The 22703-nt window shown below is 26.6% G+C and overlaps 1 protein-coding gene and 1 long non-coding RNA gene across 2 annotated transcripts; one reads left to right on the plus strand and one right to left on the minus strand.

Moving 5' to 3' along the window:
* Positions 1–18832: 18832 nt before the first annotated feature.
* Positions 18833–19559, plus strand: LOC135925243 (uncharacterized). The gene is made up of 3 exons (XR_010571590.1): positions 18833–18967; positions 19243–19414; positions 19459–19559. It is a non-coding gene; the product is annotated as an uncharacterized LOC135925243 (long non-coding RNA).
* A 145-nt stretch (positions 19560–19704) lies between these two features.
* Positions 19705–20740, minus strand: LOC135923990 (adrenodoxin-like protein 2, mitochondrial). The gene is made up of 4 exons (XM_065459033.1): positions 20585–20740; positions 20432–20544; positions 20257–20389; positions 19705–20071 (listed from the first exon to the last, which is right to left on the minus strand). The coding sequence occupies exons 1-4, from the start codon at positions 20737–20739 to the stop codon at positions 19978–19980; spliced, it is 495 nt and encodes a 164-aa protein (XP_065315105.1). The 5' UTR covers position 20740; the 3' UTR covers positions 19705–19977.
* Between the last annotated feature and the right edge of the window lie 1963 nt (positions 20741–22703).

Genomic DNA, 22703 nt, shown 5'->3' on the forward strand with positions numbered 1-22703 from the left:
ACCCTTATGATTTGATTCAGATGATTCTCAATTCTTTTAAAACAATTACATAGGATAATGATATAAAAAATAAAAACAATAATAATGTAATAGATATTATTTAGAAAGCCAAGTTTTATTTTCCGTCAAAATTAGATCCTGTTTATTATAATAACATAAAATTTATATAAAAAAAATTAAAAAAGGCAAAAATAATAAACAATAAAAATTTGTATAAATAAAACTTATAATCAAAAATATATCTCTTGGAGAAATACAAGAGCACAATTTAAATTTCGAATTTTACTAAGGCTGATGTAGTTGATCCTTTCAATCCATTCATATTTTTGTTTTTCCTAGAATTAGTGCTTTCAAAATATGGCAAAAACTTTATGCTTAAGATTGCTGAAAATATAAATCGTAATTCCATTTTAATTATCTTACTTTTATATCTATTAAACATAAAAGGACCAATAATATCTATAAATATTGTAGAAACATAAGATTCAATAATATCTTAAATCGAGAAAAATGAAACTAATGTATTAAGGCGTAATTGATTTTAGAATGGCAATTTAAAATATGATATATAAGAATCAGCCTAAGGCTTGCCGCTATGGTTTTTTTTACTTCGCTTAAAAATGAATTATCCATTGAACTAGAAAAACTGATTGATGAATTAATAAAAGTACTAATCAGACATTATATTGGAGCATCTATAGTTGAGCAGTAACGCGAATATATGCATCTAAAATATTATTATCTATAAGAAAAAATATATACATCATGTCGAGAGGTTTATTAGTTCATCGGGATGCTAATTAGAGGTCTGCAAAGCAAAATTTTCAGGCCCGACCCGGTTAGGATTTAATTTTTGCCCGGCATCCAAATTTGTACCCGGTCCGATTTCCAATTTTTTTATTATGGTTGCCCGGTCTGGTTTTTAAAATCCAGGAGTATATCATATAGAAAAATAAACAATAATGATGAGGATCTCGGTTTCATGATTTTGTTATTAAAGCAATAAACATGAAATTTAGGAAAGGGAAATCGTTTTTATGAATAAATAATCATAATAGCACGTCATTTCAAAATAAAAAATATTTTTTAACAAAATTAGGCTTTAGAATAAATTCTTTTCTATTCTCTATTAACGTGTAGGGCATCTCTACTTTTTGCCCAGCCGGGCCCATCAGACGTTACCTAACCGGGTTGGGCATTACTCTAATGTCTATAGAGAAAAATTATTGGCTAAGTGAAAACTTTGAGTCCTTTCAAAAGCAAATACAAAATCGATTAATTAAAATCGGGGTTTGGAATATGTCAGATTTAGAAAAATGGGAAAGCTAGATTTTGGAAAACATTACTAATGATAGATATGGAATATTGAGAAAGTTATGATCTCCAGAACGCGAGATTATTAATATTAATGAAAATGTTATGGAATGGAATGGACCATTTTTTATTTTAAAGAAGTTGAACGGAATGTTAAAAAAAATGCACTAGTTCCGAGTTTCTCAAAACATTTTATTTCGTAATATTATTTATATTTAAAATTTTATATAATTAACTATATATAATAAATCAGAATATATTATGGTTGGTAGATTTAAAATCTGCCCGATTTTTAAAAAATAAATGATTTAAAACAATATTTTAAACTTTTTATTTGATTTATTAAATTCTAAGCTACATATTAACGAATCCTATTTTAAAAATAATGAACCTAATTATGTTAGCGTTTATAAAAAATGTGCCGCCCCCCACTACGAAGTGCCCCTTTAAACAAAAGGATATAGTTATGACCTTAGTTGAGATATTAGCATTATTTGTTCTAAATGGCAATTTAAATTTTAAAAAATTAGGATTTTTGCCAAGTCTAGCAATATATTACAGTTACATATAAGGCCTCAATATTTTATTATAAATTTATATATATCTAAAAAGTAGCGATAGTTGTAGCATGCTATTTTTTTTAGAAAATGTAACAATCTTACGAAAGAGATAGTGCATATTTTTTTAAATAGCATTAATTGGTTTTGTCAATGTGGGAAATTCCATGTCAAATTGATCATGATTCAGCCAACCTCTTTTAAAATTATGACATATTTCTGGAATTATTATGATAGGTTAAAAAAAAGAGAAAGCCTTTTATTTTAGCTAGCATGCACACCTGGTCCCCGAGATATAGGGCCTTTGTGCGAAAAATAATGAGTCTCGAAAAACACTATTAAAAACACTCCCAGCCTTCATATATTTAGATTGGATAAAACACCTTTTTCCTTGACCAATTTTCCTGCTATGAGCCATGAAGTGTCTACATGGCCGGGGTAGGTAGGAGACAAATGTTTCCAAAATGTATTGGCATTTTGAGCTGTAGGTATAGATTTTTTGGGGCAGATATTTTTTTTGAGAGAGTAGGAATTATTTTATTTTTATTTTTTTGGGGGTCGGGGGGGGGGGGGGGGGGGGGGGGTAGTTTTTAACTTGATTTATATTCTTTTAAAATTCAATAATTGATACTATTGATCTGTATATTAACAATTAATAAAAAACTATGAATTTTTTTCGTTTTAAATTTTAAGTAGTGCTGTAAACGTTACTACAAAAAAGAAACGCGTTACCGTTACTCGTTATATCTGAAAAATGGAACGCGTTACCGTTACTCGTTTTACAAAAGGAACACGCGTTACCGACTTCTCAAAAAAGTAACGGGCTACTCGTTACTTAAAAAAATTAAATGTTATATATAATGCAAAAAAATATTTATTTATTTCGGACAATATATAATAAAATAAAACTATACAAAAAGAACATATAAGATAAGATCTTTTTATAATAAAATTTTCATAAATAATTATAATATGAATAAAATTATACAAAAATAATATATTATAAGATAACATCTTTATGTAACAATTTTTTATTTATTTTTAACAATTGATTTTCAAAATTTTGATCAGATAAACATGAGCGCTTAGTACTGGCACAGAGGATGGGAGAGTGGTGTTATATTTAATAAACAACATTTCAATTCGGGGAATTTATTAAAAATATTTAAGGAAATATTTTTATTTTGAAAAAAGCTTGAAAGATCATCTTCACAGAGATCTTCATTCATTTCCTCATCAAAAATTTTTTTATCATTATCTGAAAATATTCTAGTGTGTGTGTTGAATAAAGGAATCAAGCCTGTTCTTTCTTTATCAAATTGGGGCCAGGGAAGGGTTAAATCTTCTTCATCTGAAGAAGTAAGTCCTATGGACCTAATATTCTTTTAAAATAAAATATAAATTAATTAATAATATCATTATATTTACTCTGAATTTTGATTGAATATTAATTTCGACTGATAATTTAACAACGAGAATTTAGAAAAAAAAGTTGGAAGTGGTTGATATGAATTAAAACTCGGCTTAAATTATTAATATTAAGAATTAAAAAATAAATAAAAGTAATTTTATAATACAATAAAATATGTTTTACTTTTTATTGATATTTTTTAAGAAAAAATATCAAATAACGAGTAAAGTAACGTTTTGCGTTACCGTTACTCAAAAATAGAAACGCGTTACCGTTACTCATTACCTTTAGATGAAGGTAACAAATGGCGTTCCTTTTCATCAAAAAAGTAACGTCGTTAGTAACGGCGTTACTTTTGACGTTACTTCACAGCACTAATTTTAAGCCATCTTATTAATTATTTTACCATAATATATTAAAATTTCACATGAAGTATAGAGGTTAACATATGATTAATTTCAGTAAGAATATAATAAATCATTTAAAATTTTGACAATATTATTAAAAATAAGATTTTCGATAGGTTAACAAATTTTAACTATTCTTTATTTAATAATTAGCAAACATCCAAGATTTCAATATATTTTCTTCTCATTCAATGATCAATCCCATGGAATGGCCCAAACAGCTTTTCAATTGCTTATTGATTATTAGAAAGAATTAGAGATTTAATTGTTTTTCTAGCCTAAATAGGCCTGAAAGGATGTAAATAAAATTTTGTTGTGAGATTAATAGTAGCTTATTATAAGATTCTTTTTATTAGTATCACTATAGCATCGTGGTTTGGTGAATATCTCGGTCATAGATTGCGGAATTATTTTAGGAGGATAGGGGTGCATTTTACAAGGGGGTTTGTCTACATCAAATTTTCTGCTATGTGGACGCTGTTGCCATGAATTCAGTCGTAGAAAAATTTTCTTATTTTTAGGGTCCAAAAATTTAGTAAAACCGTCAATATCTGATTTTTTTCAATTTAATGTGTAGCTTCAAATTATTTTTTAATTGTTTATGATATTACATTGTTATTATATTTAAAACAGGGATGTGAACCCTTCGACAAAAAAAATGAATCCAGGTCCGGGTTTAGGAATAAAATTTGAAAGGACCGGGTCCAGGGTTCGGGTTCAGGGAACATAAAAATAATGACTCAAAATAAGATTTTTTTTTAAAATTCATTAATTATTATACTTCAATATATACTTATTCATAATTTACAAATGAAAAATTTAAAAATGAAATAATTTATATTTTGTATATTTTATTCTCGCACAATCATAATATCTTCTAAAATATCGTCCTTGAGATTTCCACGTAAAGTAGAATATAGATTTCAAAGATGAAAATTCACGTTCTACCCTTATAAAATAGATAGTTATCTTTATATAATTATTGTATTTGTGTAGCCGGCACAGCCATGAAGAATCTAGATAAGATATATAATTCTGGATATATTGAAGAATTTTCTTCCCAGAATTTTAAAATATTTATATCCTTATTTATTCTACTAACTTCTAAGAACTTTACTATTAAATATGTAATAGACATTTTTTGATCCTCCTTTATCTGATGATAATTTGATTTTTTTTTCTCTTTCTAAAGTAAAATTTCAAGATCATCAATGTTGTTATCATTATTACTATTATCACTACAACTGGTAGGTATTGTCGTAGCCTCGAATATATTGTAAATAATGGAGTTTTGCGTATGCCATAAATCCTTAAGATAGTCTTTAGCCATTTGTTGTTGCTCAATACTAAATAAAACTTGATATCGAGGGTCTTAATATATAGAAGCGTATAAACACTATTTTGCAAATATTGTTGCTCTCGAATTTTTATGTTTTTTAATATTTCGTATAAAAAGGACTGTAAATTTTTCTAAATCTAATTAACATCTAATCCATATTCTTTAAAATCAAATAAACATAATTGTTTTGATTGTAATTTTAATATTGTTATTTTTAAAGAAACTAATACACTAGTAAGGTTCTTTATTTGGCACCAATCATCTTCCGACAAAATTACTCACATGCTCCTATAATAAAATCCTTACAGAAATCTTTCAAACTTAATAATCGTTCTAGCATCATACACCAACGTGTTGTGCATTATCATTTAAATTAAAATATTATTACCTGTACTACAAAATAATTCACTTTCAAAATAATCAACATTTCTATAACATAGCATATTAATAAATTTACATAATAAAATATTATTACACAGGAAAATAATTTATGATATCAATCTCTAAATAAAATGGAAATCCCGGAAGAAAATTGAAAGAAAAACGCGAAGATAAAATAAATGATTCCACAAAAAAAGTCAATAAAATTTGATTTTATGACACCTAGAACCCTTGGACCCTCCACTTTTAAAAAGGGTCCGGGTTCGGGTTCAGCCAAAATACGACACGAGGGTTCAGGGTCCGGGTTCACATCCATGATTTAAAACATGTTCATCTAAATTGAATGATTATAACCTATTGTTTAAAAAAAAAGAAAAAATTGAGAATTTTAGGAACAAAGTAAATATTACATCCCCCCCCCCTTCCCTCTTTAAAATAATTAAATATATAATGCTTTTGGTTTAAATATATTATTAATGATTTATCAAATATTTATTAAGAATTTTTGCATTTGACTAAGTGCTAGACCCAACATAAAATTTTGCATATTTATTAATTAATCCTATAGGTATATTTAAAAAAAATTTAGAGAAAAAAAATGGCGATTTAATTTTAATCATTTCTGGTTTCCTATTTCCAGGTTTTTGACATCTAAATTTTTTTAACAATAATCAACATTATATTCAAAGATATCTAAAATTGATGAGGGTGAATTTTGTCCAAAATGCCCCTTTTTGGCCTTTAGAGGCTATCTCAGCTGCTGTTCAGAGTTAAAGGATAGAATTTTTTTTCTCTTAGTTATAATATATGCAAACTAGTAAAAATTTTAGAAAAATCTGAGGGGGTCAGGTAGAAGCTCATGTTGATTTGTCATGGAATCATCATATTTATAATGATAGATATGTGGTAATTTATTATAACAAACTAGGAAGAATTAAGTTTTTTGTGAGTGATTATATTAATGGTTCAAATCAATAATCAATATTTTATAAACAATTTTTAAAGCTGGTTGTATGTGTTTTGGCAAATTATTTGAGAACATATTTTTTTTTCTAAGAAAATTTTTGTCCTATAAGTTTGGCAGTTTGAAAATCTTTTTCCAAAATTTTAAGCAAGATTTCAGCATTAAAGATTTAGAATACATAAAAATCACAACTTATATTAAAAAAAATTAGGTAAAATTTGATCAAAAATTCTTCTTAAAGATTTTTTAAAATGTTTTCAGATAAAAAAAAACTTAGAATATATTTTTATTTGAAGAGCATTTCAAATCTGGCCTGAAATAATAAAACATAAGATAAATATTAATTTAATCAATTAATTTATATAAAAAAATATCGAGATGCACCAAAATCCCCTTTGCTAATAACAATACCAAAAATAAATTTTCAAATGTTCTATTTATTAGTATAAAAGAAAATATTATAATTTTTATTAATAATTTATGAAATTTATAAAAGTAAAAAAAGATATAGAAAAAAAAATAACAAATCTTTTTTCTTTCTTACCAGTTTAGAAATTTGTAGATCTTTTTTTTTATAAATCTGAAGCTTAATTTAGGCAAATAATATTTTTAATTTAAAATGATTATTTTTTAATACTGGCCACTAGTACCAGTTAAAACTGAAAGCATCCAAAAATACCAATAATGGCCTCTACTGCTAAAATAGAGCATCACATACATTTTTAAGTAACAATAAAATATGTAATTAATAGTGCCACTTTTTTAAAAAAGTAATTATAGCTAAATTATGCACTATTTAATTACTATATTACATTCATTTATTGTTTATATTGTGTATTTAAATGGAAATCATTTGACTCTTTAAGATGAATATAATTCATTATAACTTCTTTCGCATTTATTTAAAACTAAAAATCAACATTTCATCTTATTTGTAATCATGAATAAGATTTAAAATTTATATTATTTTATTAAGGGAAGCAAAACAAAGAGCATTAAAAAAAAATAAGAAAATTTTTAATATTTCTAACTTAGATCTTCATATAAATAATATTGATAATATATTTAATATTTAGATATCATCAGACCTTACTATGCTTAAAGAGTTTTCTCTTTTAAAACCCTTTTCATATAATATAATATCTCTATCCCATGCAATCTTCTGCCAAAACACTATTTTTATGAAGAATGTTTTGAGGGATAAAAATGTTCCTATAGATAAAAATTTTGAGAAATACCTACTCAATTATAACAAAAATATAATTGAGACTGCAATATTTTAGATATTTTTTTAAAAAAGGGTAGCTATCTCATGCCTTATTTTGATTTTGGAAAAAATAACTATAGCATGTTATTATTTGTAATAATATCAATATTGATAATGACTTATAAAGTGACAATGTATCTTTTAAAAAATAGATTTTCATAAAAATAATTAAATCCTATCTTATCTCTTGAAATCTGTTATATTTTTGAATAACTCAACCCTGCAAAAAGGGATTCTTTTTACTTTAATTGATAAATAAAATTGACAATCAAATTATAAAGTAAAAATTATATAAATATCGTGAAATAAAAACTTTACTTAAGATACAAATTATTGATAATGTTACTTAAAGCAAATTTATTTACATAATGATTTTTAATCTCTTGCTGATAAAATTTTAAAATTATATAAAATAAATAATACCGTGTGCAATGTATTATACAAAAGAAAATATAGATGTTAACCGTCACATATCAGATTAGGGTATTTTAAGACATTTACATGTCACATGTCTGAAAGAAAATTTGCTATAATCGGTAGGGAGGGGGGGGGATTCACCTTCATGAAGTTAATGTCCCTGACTTAATGTATTTTAATATAATTAATTATATACATGCATTCGATAATCAAAATAATATTAACACAAATGTTAAAACGAATATATATTGAATTCTATACAAACTTAGAAGCAAGAGAAGCATTGCTTCCCTTGTAAATTTTCTTATCTTTTTAAGGAATGGGGAAGCAAATAATAAAATGCTTATTTTTTAATAAATAAAAGTATAAAAATTTTTTAAAATATTTTCTTCTAATAATTGCAATTGTATTGTTGAAAATTTATTAAAAAATACACTTCGGTCAAGAAAATGAAGAGATTAATTAAAGAGGAAGACCAGAACCAATTTAACAAAACTTGAAAAAATAAATCAAATCTGTATTCATAATTTTTCGATCGATAAATATAAAAAATATCAGTAGCTCATTGGATGTGAATTTTCTAATTTCTCTATATGGGATGCCTATTATTTTCAAAAGAAAAATATGTTTGGAACGTTAAAGAATTTTCAGATATGAATAACTTTTCGAAGGCAGTTACATGGCATGAAGATCAACGGCTCATTTGCAGTCGCTAATTCATTTACTAAGAACATTTTGTAAAAATTGATTTGAAAACATATTAGATATGATGTGCAAAATATCAATCGAAATTAGATTCATAAACAAAGATAAATTCCGATTATTAATAAATCATAATTTTTTTATATGGTTTGACTAATAAATATAAAAATGTATATAATTTATTCCCTAATACTAAACTTGACGCTTAGTCACTGATATTATCTGTAATAGGTTTTGTTTTATTTTGATATGTTTGGACCATATAATATAATAATAATTTATAAATAAATTATATACCTTTTTCCTTATAATATGATATCATATAAATTTCCACCATTTTGTTTTTGCTAAAAACGAAAGGAATAAAATTATAAAAATAAAATGATTACACCACAAATATAATAATATTTATATAAAATAAGCCCTTTTTTTGTAAGATTGCTCTTTAATGGGCAAATAATTTAAAAATTGTGTGCTAATTTTTTCACCCATAATTTCTTTTATGGCATCTTGAATTTATAAATGTATACGGTAGACCCGCTTGGGTTGAATAATTTAAAATAATTATTTATATAATTTAGAATATAAGAAATAATCATTCATATAATTTAATTTTTGGAATCTGTTGAGCATTGATTAACACGACAAATATCCTTCACAAGTAAATAATTACAAAATGGTAATATATAAAATACATACAAACATCCGATTTTGTGCTATTCTTTAAAACTAGTCTGTCTTCATGAAAATCTTCAAACAATCAATTCAATAATTATTTTTATTGATTATACTACTATTTCTAAAATTTGAATTTGTGCTATTCTTTAAAAAAGGCCATGCCTTCATGTAGAAAATCCTCAAGCAATATATTCAATAATTTTTCTTATTGATTATACTACTAGCAGTGCACATACATAATATAGATTAGAAAATAATTTTAAAAAAGTATGCTATTAACAAAATTCATTAAATATAAAATTATATAAAAAATTTAATAAATTCTGCAATTATAATGTTATTTCAATTTTATTTGGTAGTTTGCTGATTCATCAAGAATTTTATTGGTCATAGTAACTTATATCTATGAAGGATAACCCATTAAGCAGAAATTCAGATGTACTATCTCATAAATGGTTTTCAACATTCTTAAGTTGAAAAGGTTCTCTAATTTATATAATAGCATCCCTAGGGGTAGTGTTTGCAACGGTCCAGTCCGGTCTTTCTTTTCTAAAATGGGACCGGACCGATAAGTCAAATGAGACCGGACCGTGGGACCGTCGGTCCGGTCCAGGCGGTCCGGTCCCATCTAAAAAAAAATTTCTATAAAGCTACAAAAGTTTTATTCTGCATTTAAATTTATTAAAAATGAATAATTAAACTCCCTATTAATATTTCAATTATATCATTATATTATACACAAAGGCCTAATCAAAAGAATATTAAAATACAAATTTATTTAATATAAATTATATCAATATTAATATGATTTACATATTTAATTAATTTTTTTGATATTAATATTTGGTTATAAAATAAATTGTATATAAATAATTTAATTATTTTCTAAAAAATCAAAAATGATTCCATTTTTTATCCATGATTCAAGTGCCATCATAGATTGAACCATCTTTGGATTCATTCTATTGCGTTTTTTAGTTATTTTATCATTAGCTTTAGAAAATATCCTTTCACATGTTACTGATGTAGCCTGCTGGGGGAGATAGTCCATTGCTATTTTTGATAGAACTGGAAATCGATATTGATTCCCTTCCCACAAATCTAGTATATTGGAATTAACAGGACATAAAATATCAGATAAATAACATTGAATTTCAGTTATATCCTCTATCTGAGCTATCTCCTCTGATGACCCAGTTCCCATGAGCCTATCCCTGGCTATTCTCTCCCTCAGGGATATTTCCTTAAATAATAATTATCAATAAATAAATAAATATTTTTATATACTTTTATAAAAAGTAAACTATGAATATTGAATTTAATGAAACGGAAGAATATAAAAAGTAAACGATGAATTAGATATTATAAAGTGTTAGGCATTAAATAATCATATTTTATATGTTCATGTACATACACATTAACTATAAAGCAATTTATAGTAAACTTTTATATTCTTAAATCGGTCTTCAGTCGGACCGAACAGGACCGTGGGACTGTGTTGTTGGACGGGACCGTCCCTAGGACCGATAAGTCTGATAAGACCGGACCGGACCTTTGCAAACACTACCTAGGGGGAGTCAGTGGCTCGAGCCCCAAAATTTGAATAACTATAGACATTCTAGACCTGAGCTAGTGTCATAATCAAAATAATATGTTTTGTTGCATATTTACTTAAACTGGCGCATATCAGATTTATATTTTATGAAAATTTGCGAAGAGGTCCGATTTATATATTTAAAATGTAATTAACAACCCGTTCAAGATATTGCAAAAATTGAATAACCAGTTCGGGCAAACCAATTCCAGCCCAGCGCTGTAAAATATATTGTAAAGCAAATTAAACTTAATATCTAATAGCAAATAAAAATACAAAAATAAAATCAAATCGCATGTCTACAAATGCACATCTAGGAGACCCATATTCGAATTGGATAAATATTATTCACGCACTCAGGTGGTATGAATTAGAATTGCTTTGTTTTTCTAATTTTTTAGAAATCTTATGTTTTAAATATATTATTTATTTATTATAATAAATAATTCAAAAATATTTTATAACTACCTTAATTTTTTTCCTAATCAAACTCAGACCCACACCTGCGAAAAAAAGTAAGATCGATCAGACAAGCAAATTAAAAAAAAATCTCGGATCAGATTACTTAAAAAAACAATGATGCAGGGTCTAGTAGAAGATGATAAAAAAATATAGCCCACAATTTTTTTACTTTCGATGGGCCGGAATTCAAAAAATTTAAATTAGGCCTGATTTTTTGAAAGATGTGGAACATAATTGTATTACTGATTTATAAATTGTAAATTTTAAGGCTTCAAATTGCGCACTATATTATATTACTATAAATTCTGGCATCAAATTAAAATTTTATTTGGTCAGGGCTTGAAACATTACAAGTTATTATTTATTTTACACGACCAATAAATTATAAACATAAGATAATGTAATTCAACATTTAAATTTTGATAATGTAATTCAAAATTTAAATTTCGATAATTTTCATAGATTCTCTTATTTATTTTGAACATACTAATCTGGGACAGCATTTAGGATAAGGAAGCTTCGCTTTGGTCACAACTCTTCAACCTTTTATTTTAGGGATGAGACCACAACTATATTAAAATTAAATAAATGATATTATTTAGCCCTTGAGTAGTAAGGTGGAAATAAATAAGCGAGTGGTTGGGTGGAACATAGTTCACCTCTATCAAACTAAATCCCTAAAATTTTTATATTAATAATTTGATCTTAAATTAATTATAAATAATAAAAAATAATTAAGAATTAAGAATTTTTGTAATGAGAGTGTCAAAAAAAGAATTGCCTCAAAATTAAAAACCCTTTTCTACATTTTTACTTTAAAAACATTTAAAACATGCACTAATGATCAAATATTTGGGGTAAGATTATGATTTATGAGCCATAATTACCATATAGTTTCTTCATAATCTTTTTTTAGTAAAAATTTTACTATTTTGAATTTTGCATATATATTTGGGTACCATAATAATATAATAAAAATTGACTGATTGCGCCGACTAGCCACGATTATACTAACCTCCATGGTGGTAATATTACTAATTTGATCTTAACATATATTTAAGCATTATATATCAATCTGAAACTTTCCCAGATATTAAAATATATATTTAACTTTCATATAATGTTCATCATGTTTAACTTTTAATTTTTTAATACAACCTAATAATATTAAGTGAAAATATTATAATTTTTACGTCAAAAACATGTCATAACGGATAAAAATTTAAATAGCTAAATATTATAAATTATTCTCATCCCCAATTATGGATATTATAGATTTCTATTTTAGAACTAAATTTTAATCTTTACTGGTTTTAAAATAAAATACTTTGAACCGACAAGCCCCTTGCGCCGACTAGCCCTGGTCTTCCCTACTATCTGTTGATGTCGAAATAATTGTGATGAAATGTTTTAACGAATTTAGTTCATCAACTAAAAGAGTTAATGAATTAAAAGAGTTGGCCCGGCTGTCCAAGCCTGTCGGTGACCGGGATGACATCTCTAAGCTCCGAAATTTATCTATACCTATCAGGTGGTTGTCATTAATACCTGCCATCGATAGAATTTTAAAATTTTACAAACTATAAAAAAATACTTCTTAAATAAATATTTTAAATGCTGAAAATTTTTCGAGTATGAAATGGCAGAAGCATATTTGGGATTCGTTTCACATGTAGGAAATCTACTTCATGCAGTTAATATTCAGTTGCAATCAGAATATTCTTTATTAAAAAAGATTCACAAAATCATGGTACAGCTCTGTTCATCTCTACAGTTAAAAACTGATAATAAATTTTATGGCGCTATTGCTAAAAATATTATATTAAAATGTTCAAATAATACTCTAGTTAATACATTTTTAAATGAAGCTGATATTTTTATTAAGACAATTTTAGAATATTTACATTCAAAATTTGATTTTAATATTACAAATGTATAAATATTATGACCTTGGAACAGAAACCATTAATTGATGGTTTTTATAATCTAATAAATATATTAAAAATACCGAAAGACATTGATTTCTTGGTTGAGGAGATTGTAATTCTCTCTATTTTTTATGATTCGCCAAAATACTTAGTTAGATGGTTTAAAAACAAAGGATAAATGGGTAGAATTTTTTCGTAATAACGATAAATCCCCATGCTTGGAAAAAATATGCGAGTATGTCTTATCCTTACCTCATTCTAATGCCTCATCCGAGCGCATTTTTAGCCTGATGAGGATTGCCTGGAAAAAGGAGAGAAATCGGATTGCTTTAATAACATTAGAGGCCGAGCAAATATGTAATATATCATGCCAGGAATTTTATAAATATCTCAATAACGACGGTAAACATTTAGTTCTATTATTTAAATTTCAAATAAAATATAATTAAGTTTAGCAATGGCGCCATAAAATTTATTGTTAATTTTTAACTGTAAAGATGAACACGTCTGCAGCATAATTTTGTGAATCTTTGTTAAGATTCTTCTGATTGCAATTACACATTAACAGCATGTAGTAGATTTCCTACATGTGGAATCATTCCTAAATATACCTCTGCCATTCATTATTGAAAATAATTTACAAAATGTTAGGACAGCTTTTATAATCTTTATTTAAGAAATATTTTTTTAAAGGTTTATAAAATTTTACAATTCGATCGATGGCGGGTATTAGGAACATATCGCGACCAAAATTGTGCTGACTCAATTCTGTAAATACACTCTGTTTTTACCAAATTCATTGAGGCATTATCAGATCAGAAAGCTGACATGCAATTTATTGATAATCTCGAATCTGCTATATTTACCATTATATGGTTAGCTATATCTTAGGATTTTTCACTATTTAAGGGGAAAAAATTTAATAGTTATATTGAAACGACCTTAATTTTGTTGAAATAGCGGAGGATCAAGGGAAATATTCCTTATTAGATACATCTGTTAGAATTACATATGTATTCTCATTTTTCAAATCGTCAAGAATTGACCTCCTGGATTTAGGTCCTAAAACATTGATTAAATATTATGGGAAAAATATTCTACTAACATCGTGTTGATAAGTATCTCTGTGAATGTTGTACTACAAGATAAGTGTTTACAATTGACGCAACTGTAGTTGCATCTGTATTATTTCTTATTTTTGGAGTACCTTATTATGTATTTAAACGTGATAATTAAATCCCTATAATGTTATACACACACATGATAGATTTCCAATTGCGGTTGTTTTGCGGGACATTCGCATAAAATATATTTTTAATTGTAAAATTAAAATCGTTTTTTTAAATAAAATTTTATCTTGTTTACATTCTTTTATATTTAAAAAAGATCGTTGGTTTTTTTTATAAATTAATTATTTTATTAAATCAAGATGTTATTTTACCCCCATACCAAGTCACAAGTTACCGTCTTTGTATTTATAAAGAAAAATTTTTAGCAATTTTTATATTTCTACCGCAATTTTCATATTTCTCCCGCATAATACCAAATTTCTCCCTCAATTTGAAAATTTTGACCTGGCAACTCTAATCATGAAACTAATATAATCTCTGTTACCATTTTACACAATGCTATATAGAATGGATCATTAAGGATAATTTATAGGCCTAACCAAATTAACAATTCTTGAAGAAGAGAATATAAACGACCAATCAAAATCATAAAACTATATGATGGCTAGAGCTTCCTCTTAGATGACATGATGGAAGCTAGATAAGTAATCGAGAAAAAAAGAATATCTTTCATTTTTAATGATATATAAACGACTTCACAGTTGACCATTATTGCTTATCTAAAATATGCTCTCAGCAGCTATCGTAATAATCTTAAATTACGTGGCCACACAAATAGATGCTGGTTAATTTGCATTCATAGCCATGACACCCTTAACTTATATTAGAATTCATTGTGTTAGATAAATTGATAAAACAAGAAAACTATTAGAAGAAATTATGCAAATATATTGAAGCCTTGAGTTATTTACATGGCAAGGCTGCCATATTAGAAATGAAACATTTTGTAATTATAAAATAAGAACCAGAGTGATATGATGAAAGCAATTAAAATTGTTTATAATATTGTCGCACCACCTCTAATTGGTATATTATATTTAAAATAATCGTAGTTTGTAATAATATCAAAAATAGAGATCTGCAAAGTTAGGTCCGGCCCGTAACAGACCCGAAGCCCATTCGGGCCGGGCTCGGGCCTAATTCTATTTAAAATAATCGGGTTCGGGCCGGGCCTAATATTTTTTAAAAAAATTCTGGTCGGGTCGAACTTTGAAAATTTTTAAATATATCTTAATTTATCAATTTTATATTGTATTTTTTATGTAAAATAAAAATATTTGATTTTATTTATTGAAACTAAACGACATATAACATATGTCTTTTATTTTGATAATTATAAAAATTAATTTTTATATTTAAATAACTAGCCGGGCTGGTAAATTTTTTTTAAAAAAATCTCGGGTTCGGGGCGGGCTTGAAAAATTAGGCCCGATGCAGATCACTAATAAAAAATATACTGGTATTATAAATTTAACTCAAAACTGCTTTTCAAAAAAAAAGATAGCTTTCCTAAAAACATATAAAAAGAGAAGGAAAAGGATTACATCCATTGTGGGATGAATAATAAGATGTAATTTTTAATAATATTTATTTATTAAAATTAAATAGATGGCGTTAAAGAATTAAATGCAAATTGTTATGGTAACATGCCAATTCCGCGAAGCGTATTATCGTGAATGCATTATCACGAATGCATTATTGCAAATATAATACAGCAAAAATATTATAGAGAATGTATTAGCGCGAATGTAATACCGCGAAAGTGTTATCGCGATATTATAGTGAATGATCGCGAATGCATTATCGCATACCGTGAAAGCATTATCGCGAAAATATTATAGCGAATGAATTATTGCGACTGTATTATGGCAAATGCATTAGCGCAAATGTATAATCAGGAATGTATTATCGCGAAAGCATAATCGGCAAAAAAAGAGAAGATATCTATTATTACATCTATTCTGGGATGAATAATAAGATGTTTCATTTTTAATAATATTTTTAAATAATGAATGCAAATTGTTACTTATATTTATTATCAGAAGTATTTATTAGTAAAATTTATTAAAATATTAACTGTAATATATTATATAACCGTCAAATACGTCTGAAGTGACATTTTAGCTAATATTTTATAATCAATTATATATATTAGAGGATTATAAACTATATGTCTACTTACTTTTTATAAAGAAATCTCTTATACTTATTTAGACCTTGAAAATATTTTTAGAAATAGGTATAATAAAATTTAAAAATAAATATAGTTAAAAAAAATAGGTGGGTTCGGTTCAGGGAAATATAATTTTTACTTTGACTTGTTCACTTTTATTTTCTTCTAATTAATAATCTTTGAGAATTAGTTGAAAATTAAAAATAAATGGCGTAAATGAATTTAATTGTTTAAAATTTATTAACACTCCAATAGAAATCTTTGAAAATAAATTTAAAAAATTTTAAAATGGCGTAAATGAATTAAGTTGTTTAAAAATTTTTAACACTTAACTTAATTAGAAATTTGTAAATATTATAAAATTTCAATTAAATTATTACTATTTGTATTTACAATTATCTTAATACATGATTTAAATAAACAATACATTGAGCCCGGTTAAACTCAGGTTCAAGTAAAATTCCTGGGTTCGGATCGGGGCTTTGAAAATTTTATAAAGAGGGTTCAGGTTCGGTTTGGGTTCAGATTTTTTCTCCAAAAACCCGGGTTCGAATCCCTGATGTTATCTATGATCCATGCTGGGCATCAAGGTATTGAACGAATGAAACAATGGGGGCGTGAGTATGTGTGGTGGCCCGGCATGAATAAAGACAAAGAAAATATTTGTAAAAGTTGTGAAATGTGTAATGCATTGGACAGCATGCCTCGTAAGGATAAGAAAAGTGATGGCCTAAAATTACGCAACCATGGGAGATGTACATTTCGACTTCTTTGATTTTAAGAATAAAATATATATACTCGTGGTGGACGCTTATTCGAAGTGGGTAGAGTATGAGGAAGTGAGAGGATTAACGGCACAAGTAGTGGTTAAACGTTGAAAAACCTGTGAACCATATTTGGAGTAGCGAAAATGTGCTGAAACTGGGATGAGACATATATTAGCCCCTCCGTACCACCCAAGCTCGAACGGTCAAGCGGAAAGAATGGAAGCGGTTATTAAGAGTTGGATGAGAAAGTCAAAATATGGCGGTGGGGAGATTTGGATAGCAGTGGCCTATTATAATAATCACCGACAGGGGGAAGAATTGTCCCAGGTGAATAAATTCTTGGTCCGTAGAACTCATATTCAGTTTCTTGAGATAAGCGACAACCAGTGGCGTAGCTACGGGGGTGGTTTTCGGGTTTGGACCCCTCCCAGAGCAAAAATTTTTTTAGATTATACGTTCAAAAGACCTAAAAGTGATTTTATATGAATTATATTTTTCTGGTTTTGATGTTTGTGGAAGGATATTATATTACTATTGAAATTATTCTGAATAGTATTATTATAAAGTCATTAAGAATAATCTACTAAATTATAATAACATATTATTGATGCATTTAAAAAATATATTTATTATATATTATCGAAGATATGATTATGATTTGTAAGATAAACCCGACCGAAGGCCGGGCAAAAGGGCCGAAGGCCCGTTAAAAGGGGTCTGGGGGGCGAAGCCCCCAACTTTTATATGTATGGACCCCCTCTAAGGAAAATTCCTAGCTACGCCACTAGCGACAACTTAAGAAGTGGATTCGGAGGATAATAAATGTGAATATGTGGTGGGTCAGACAGTCTGGGCTATAGGACAATAATTATACCGGGGGTGATGTTAAAGTGAGACGTTTGGTTTTCAATTAGTGGTGGTTTGTTATGTGTATTTATTTTTTTTTAAATCATAAAGGTTATTAATATTATTTTATTGAGTCATCGTTATAAAAATTAATAATATAATTTTATTGAGGCATTGTTGTAAAAATTAATATAATTTTATTGAGTCATCATTGTAAAAATGAATATTATTTAATTGAGGCATCATTGTAAAAATAATATTATTTTATTGAGTCATAATTATCGTAAATAATATATTTTTATTTGGTTATTAATAAATTTATATTTATTTTATTGAATCATAATTATCGTAAATAATATATTTTTATTTGGTTATTAATAAATTTATATTTATTTTAAAAAATATAAAAACCCCCAAAAAGGGAAATTATTATTAATTTTTTTTTCTTTTTGTAAAATTTATTGTTCTAATTTATTAAATTTTGTGAAAATTAGATTTTTTTTATTATTTTTGTTTATCATGATTTACATAATGATAATTTTTTAAATTGATTATAGAAAATCTTGTATCTTTCTTTTGGAAATAAAAAGGAAATTCATTAAAATAATAAAGGGGAAATTCAATAAAAAAGTAAAAAGATTTAAAATCTAAATAAGAAAGTTTGAAATTACTAAATATTAAAAATATCTAATGAAAGTATGTGGGGAGTAGATTTACATGATATGCTAGTTGAGTGTTATCGAGTAGATATTAAAGGAAAAAGGTTCACTTTTAGAATCATTTTTCATTTCATTGATATGTGTGTGGTGAATTTATATCATATGTATAGGCGGCAAACATTAAAAAAAGAATAAATTTATGTAACTTATTCAATTTAAAACATATTGTTAATGCATTGTTATCAGCAGGGAAATTTTGTAAAAGAAAATCGGTAAACCTTGAATGAAATGATAATTAAAAAAAGTTCTTCTATAATGATGCCTATATCTGATATGACAACATTGGTCATTGGCTGGATGCCTGCGAAATGAGGGAAAATGTATGTAAATGGATACTACAGAACAAAATGTGTAAAATGTAATATATATTTATGTTTTAACCAATATAGAAATTGTTTTTAGAGATTTCCATAAAAGATTTTTGTATTAAACTATGCTTAATGATGTCAATTTTCATCATCATTTTTTTTATACCTGTATATTTAAAAATAAAGAAAAAAATTTTGTACATCTATCGAGTGTATAAATGAATAATTTATAGAAAAAGAATTTTTATTTTTTAAGCATTTTCTTTTAAATAAAAGATTTGAAATAGAGTTAAATTTTCTCTAAGGCCATTGAGATCTTTTAACGGTATCATTTATTTTAGCTAATATTTTTGTCTTAATAAAAAAAATATAATATAAAGCTGGTAATATATAAATCAAATGTATTATAAGTATCACATAATGGTATCAATAGGATATCAATTTAAAAAATAAAATATAACTATCTTAGAATAAATTTGCTATAAAAAATTAATTTTCTTGGAAATAACAAAGAAGTATAATATAATTTTTATATATAATTAAAGCATATATTTAATATAATAATTTTAAAAATCACATTTAACCAATATTTTACTAGCTATGCAATATCTATTTAAGATAATCGATTATCTAAAACTGATTTAGGCAATTGCACAATTAATCCATCCATTTCTTTGGTTAAGTTTATCTGGCAACCCAATCTTGAGCTTGAAAACACATTTAAAAAACAAATAAAATGATTTTAATAATATAAAAACTATATCATTCCTAAGTCTTAATTATTGTCATGACCAAATATATAATGTTAAAAATTATGGATTACACAAAATGATATAAGTTATTTGTATATTTAAAAATTAATTTCAAAAACAATGTATCAGAATGAAAATACGTTTCTGTTAATTCATAAGCTAAATCTAACATGTCTAGTTCTTCTGGTGTCGATTTTTGTGGCAGATTATTAAAATCCTTTTGTGTAAATATAAGATGACATGTTGAGCAAGATAGGGTTCCTTCGCAAGCACCTTATTAAGTTAAAATAAGTCTTATGATAATTAAATAAAAACCAAATCCATCAAAATCCAGATTATTATTTAAGACAACATCTAATAGAGTATCACCTTCTTTTGCCTTGCCTGAAACTTTGTTTCCATTAGGCAAAATAAAGTGTATTGTTAATCTGTTTAAAATTATTTCTTCAAAATAAAAAATATAATTACTCGGCTGTGAATTGAATTTGTGTAGATATTATTGTTCGATTAAAAACTAAGCGTTGATGTTGTAAAAATTTATAATCAAAAAGTTTTACATTTGTGAAAAACCGAAATATCAGGCGAGAAATTTTCATTCCATAAATGAAAGAAAAAAATAACATTAAAGACAGACGTTCCAAGTCAGGCATTAAAAATATTATTAAATAGGAAATCAAAATATTTTAACTGTCGAAATTATGGTCATCCAACCAAATATCAACTAATTTAAAAATAAGACTCTTCAAGTCCCTAATTGTACCCATTTTTACCTACGGCCTGGAGACTTGGCAGGACTCAAAAAAAGAATCACCAAAACGTATTACCCATACAACACATCAAATACGCGACATCCTACCAATCAATCGTCTCATACCCTTGAGGAGACTATAATTACTAGGCCATAGCTTAAGACACTCAATATGATATTCTCGTCCTTGAAATGGTGCCCTGACGGTAGGTAGAAAACTCCTAAATACTATTGGTTGGCGAAATGTTTGAAAGATATGGACCTGATTAACCTCTCGTTTGCAGATTTCATGGCACTCAGCAAAAACAAGAAACACCTAAAAGAACATTTACAATACATGTTAAAATATGGCCTAAATTAATATTGAAACCGTTCTTCTCCTTTACTTTCTTGCAATAAATAGAATTATGTAATGTCTGATAATGATAATAACCTGAACAACAACAACATAACTTAACTTCCTTTATTAACCCACGACCTTTCTTTTCTGGACACACGATATCGGCGACGATAACGATAACAATTACGAGACTATTAGTTGTATAATGGACAATGAGAAGGTACACTGGTTATAATAATAACGCAATAACTCGGACGAACCCAAATATCATTGGCACAGCACATACAAGATCTACAGGACATACGATATTTGGCACACCGAACAACAAACAAGGAAGAGACTCTTCATGCAAACCTAACATAAACTCTCAATACTTACCAAGATATAAGGGTTATTATTTTTTGTTGCCTCACTAAATACCACTTAAGGATGCAGGTACATTATTATATGACATTATTTTTTTTTCCTTAACACTATTCTGCCGGTAACGGAACTAATACATCACCATTATTGTACTTCTTCCTTCTTCACTTTGCTAACTGGCTACATAGTGGTACCGTCCACTATAATAAAACGGGTAGACATCATGTATGGGATCTATATACTAGTGAAAATACATTATGCACGCTTCAACTCCTGGTGGGTGATGAAATTGCACTTCGTGCAATTTCTGGCGTGGTAATGAATGAATGAAAAAGCTCATTTGAGAATCATCTTTGCAGTCATTTATCTTTAATATTTATCTTTCAAGTTAATATTTAAATTCACTAATAGAAATCAATTTATATATATTTACATTTACAATATGTATAATAAATAATTATTCTTTTATATACCGCCTTTATAAAATTTATTTATCTTCACAAACTAATAAATTTATTTGTTTAATATTAAATAAAGGATATTTTTTTAAATTTCTTTCTGCTTACTTTAAGATTAGATTTTTCTATAAATATCTCTACTAATTAGAATTTTTTATTCTTCTAGATTCAGCTGGGTTTTCATTTGCTATTAGAGACTCAGACTTTTTTGTATATAAGTTTCCACTAATCTCTTCTAAGGATGTAATATAGTTCAACACCCCCCTAAGTTTCCCCAATTTTTATTTAAAGCTTTTAATCAGATAATAAGGATTTTTATCATATTTAAAAAAAATATTTTTCCTCTTTGTTTATAATCATCATTATTTTTTATATGTACGTTCATCTTCGATAATATTATAATAGCTCAACTCTAGTAATATACTTGGGAAAGATATTTTTTTAATATTTACTGAAATAAGATAAGGAGTAGGATTAAAGATTAAAGGGATATAGGATATGGTAGGTCAACTTTATCTTCTAATTTTAATCCAACTAATAATGATTTAAATTTCTGAATGATTATGAAATATATTGATAATCCCAACAGCCATTTTTAAGTTAAATTTTCCATTTTCCATAATGCCATTTGGAAGAAATTATTTCAATCTTTAAAAACAGCATTTAAAATTCTCACAA

Source organism: Gordionus sp. m RMFG-2023, chromosome 2 (assembly GCF_954871325.1).
Source record: "Gordionus sp. m RMFG-2023 chromosome 2, tfGorSpeb1-WG-v2, whole genome shotgun sequence".
NCBI classification, from domain to species: Eukaryota; Metazoa; Nematomorpha; class Gordioida; order Chordodea; family Parachordodidae; genus Gordionus; species Gordionus sp. m RMFG-2023.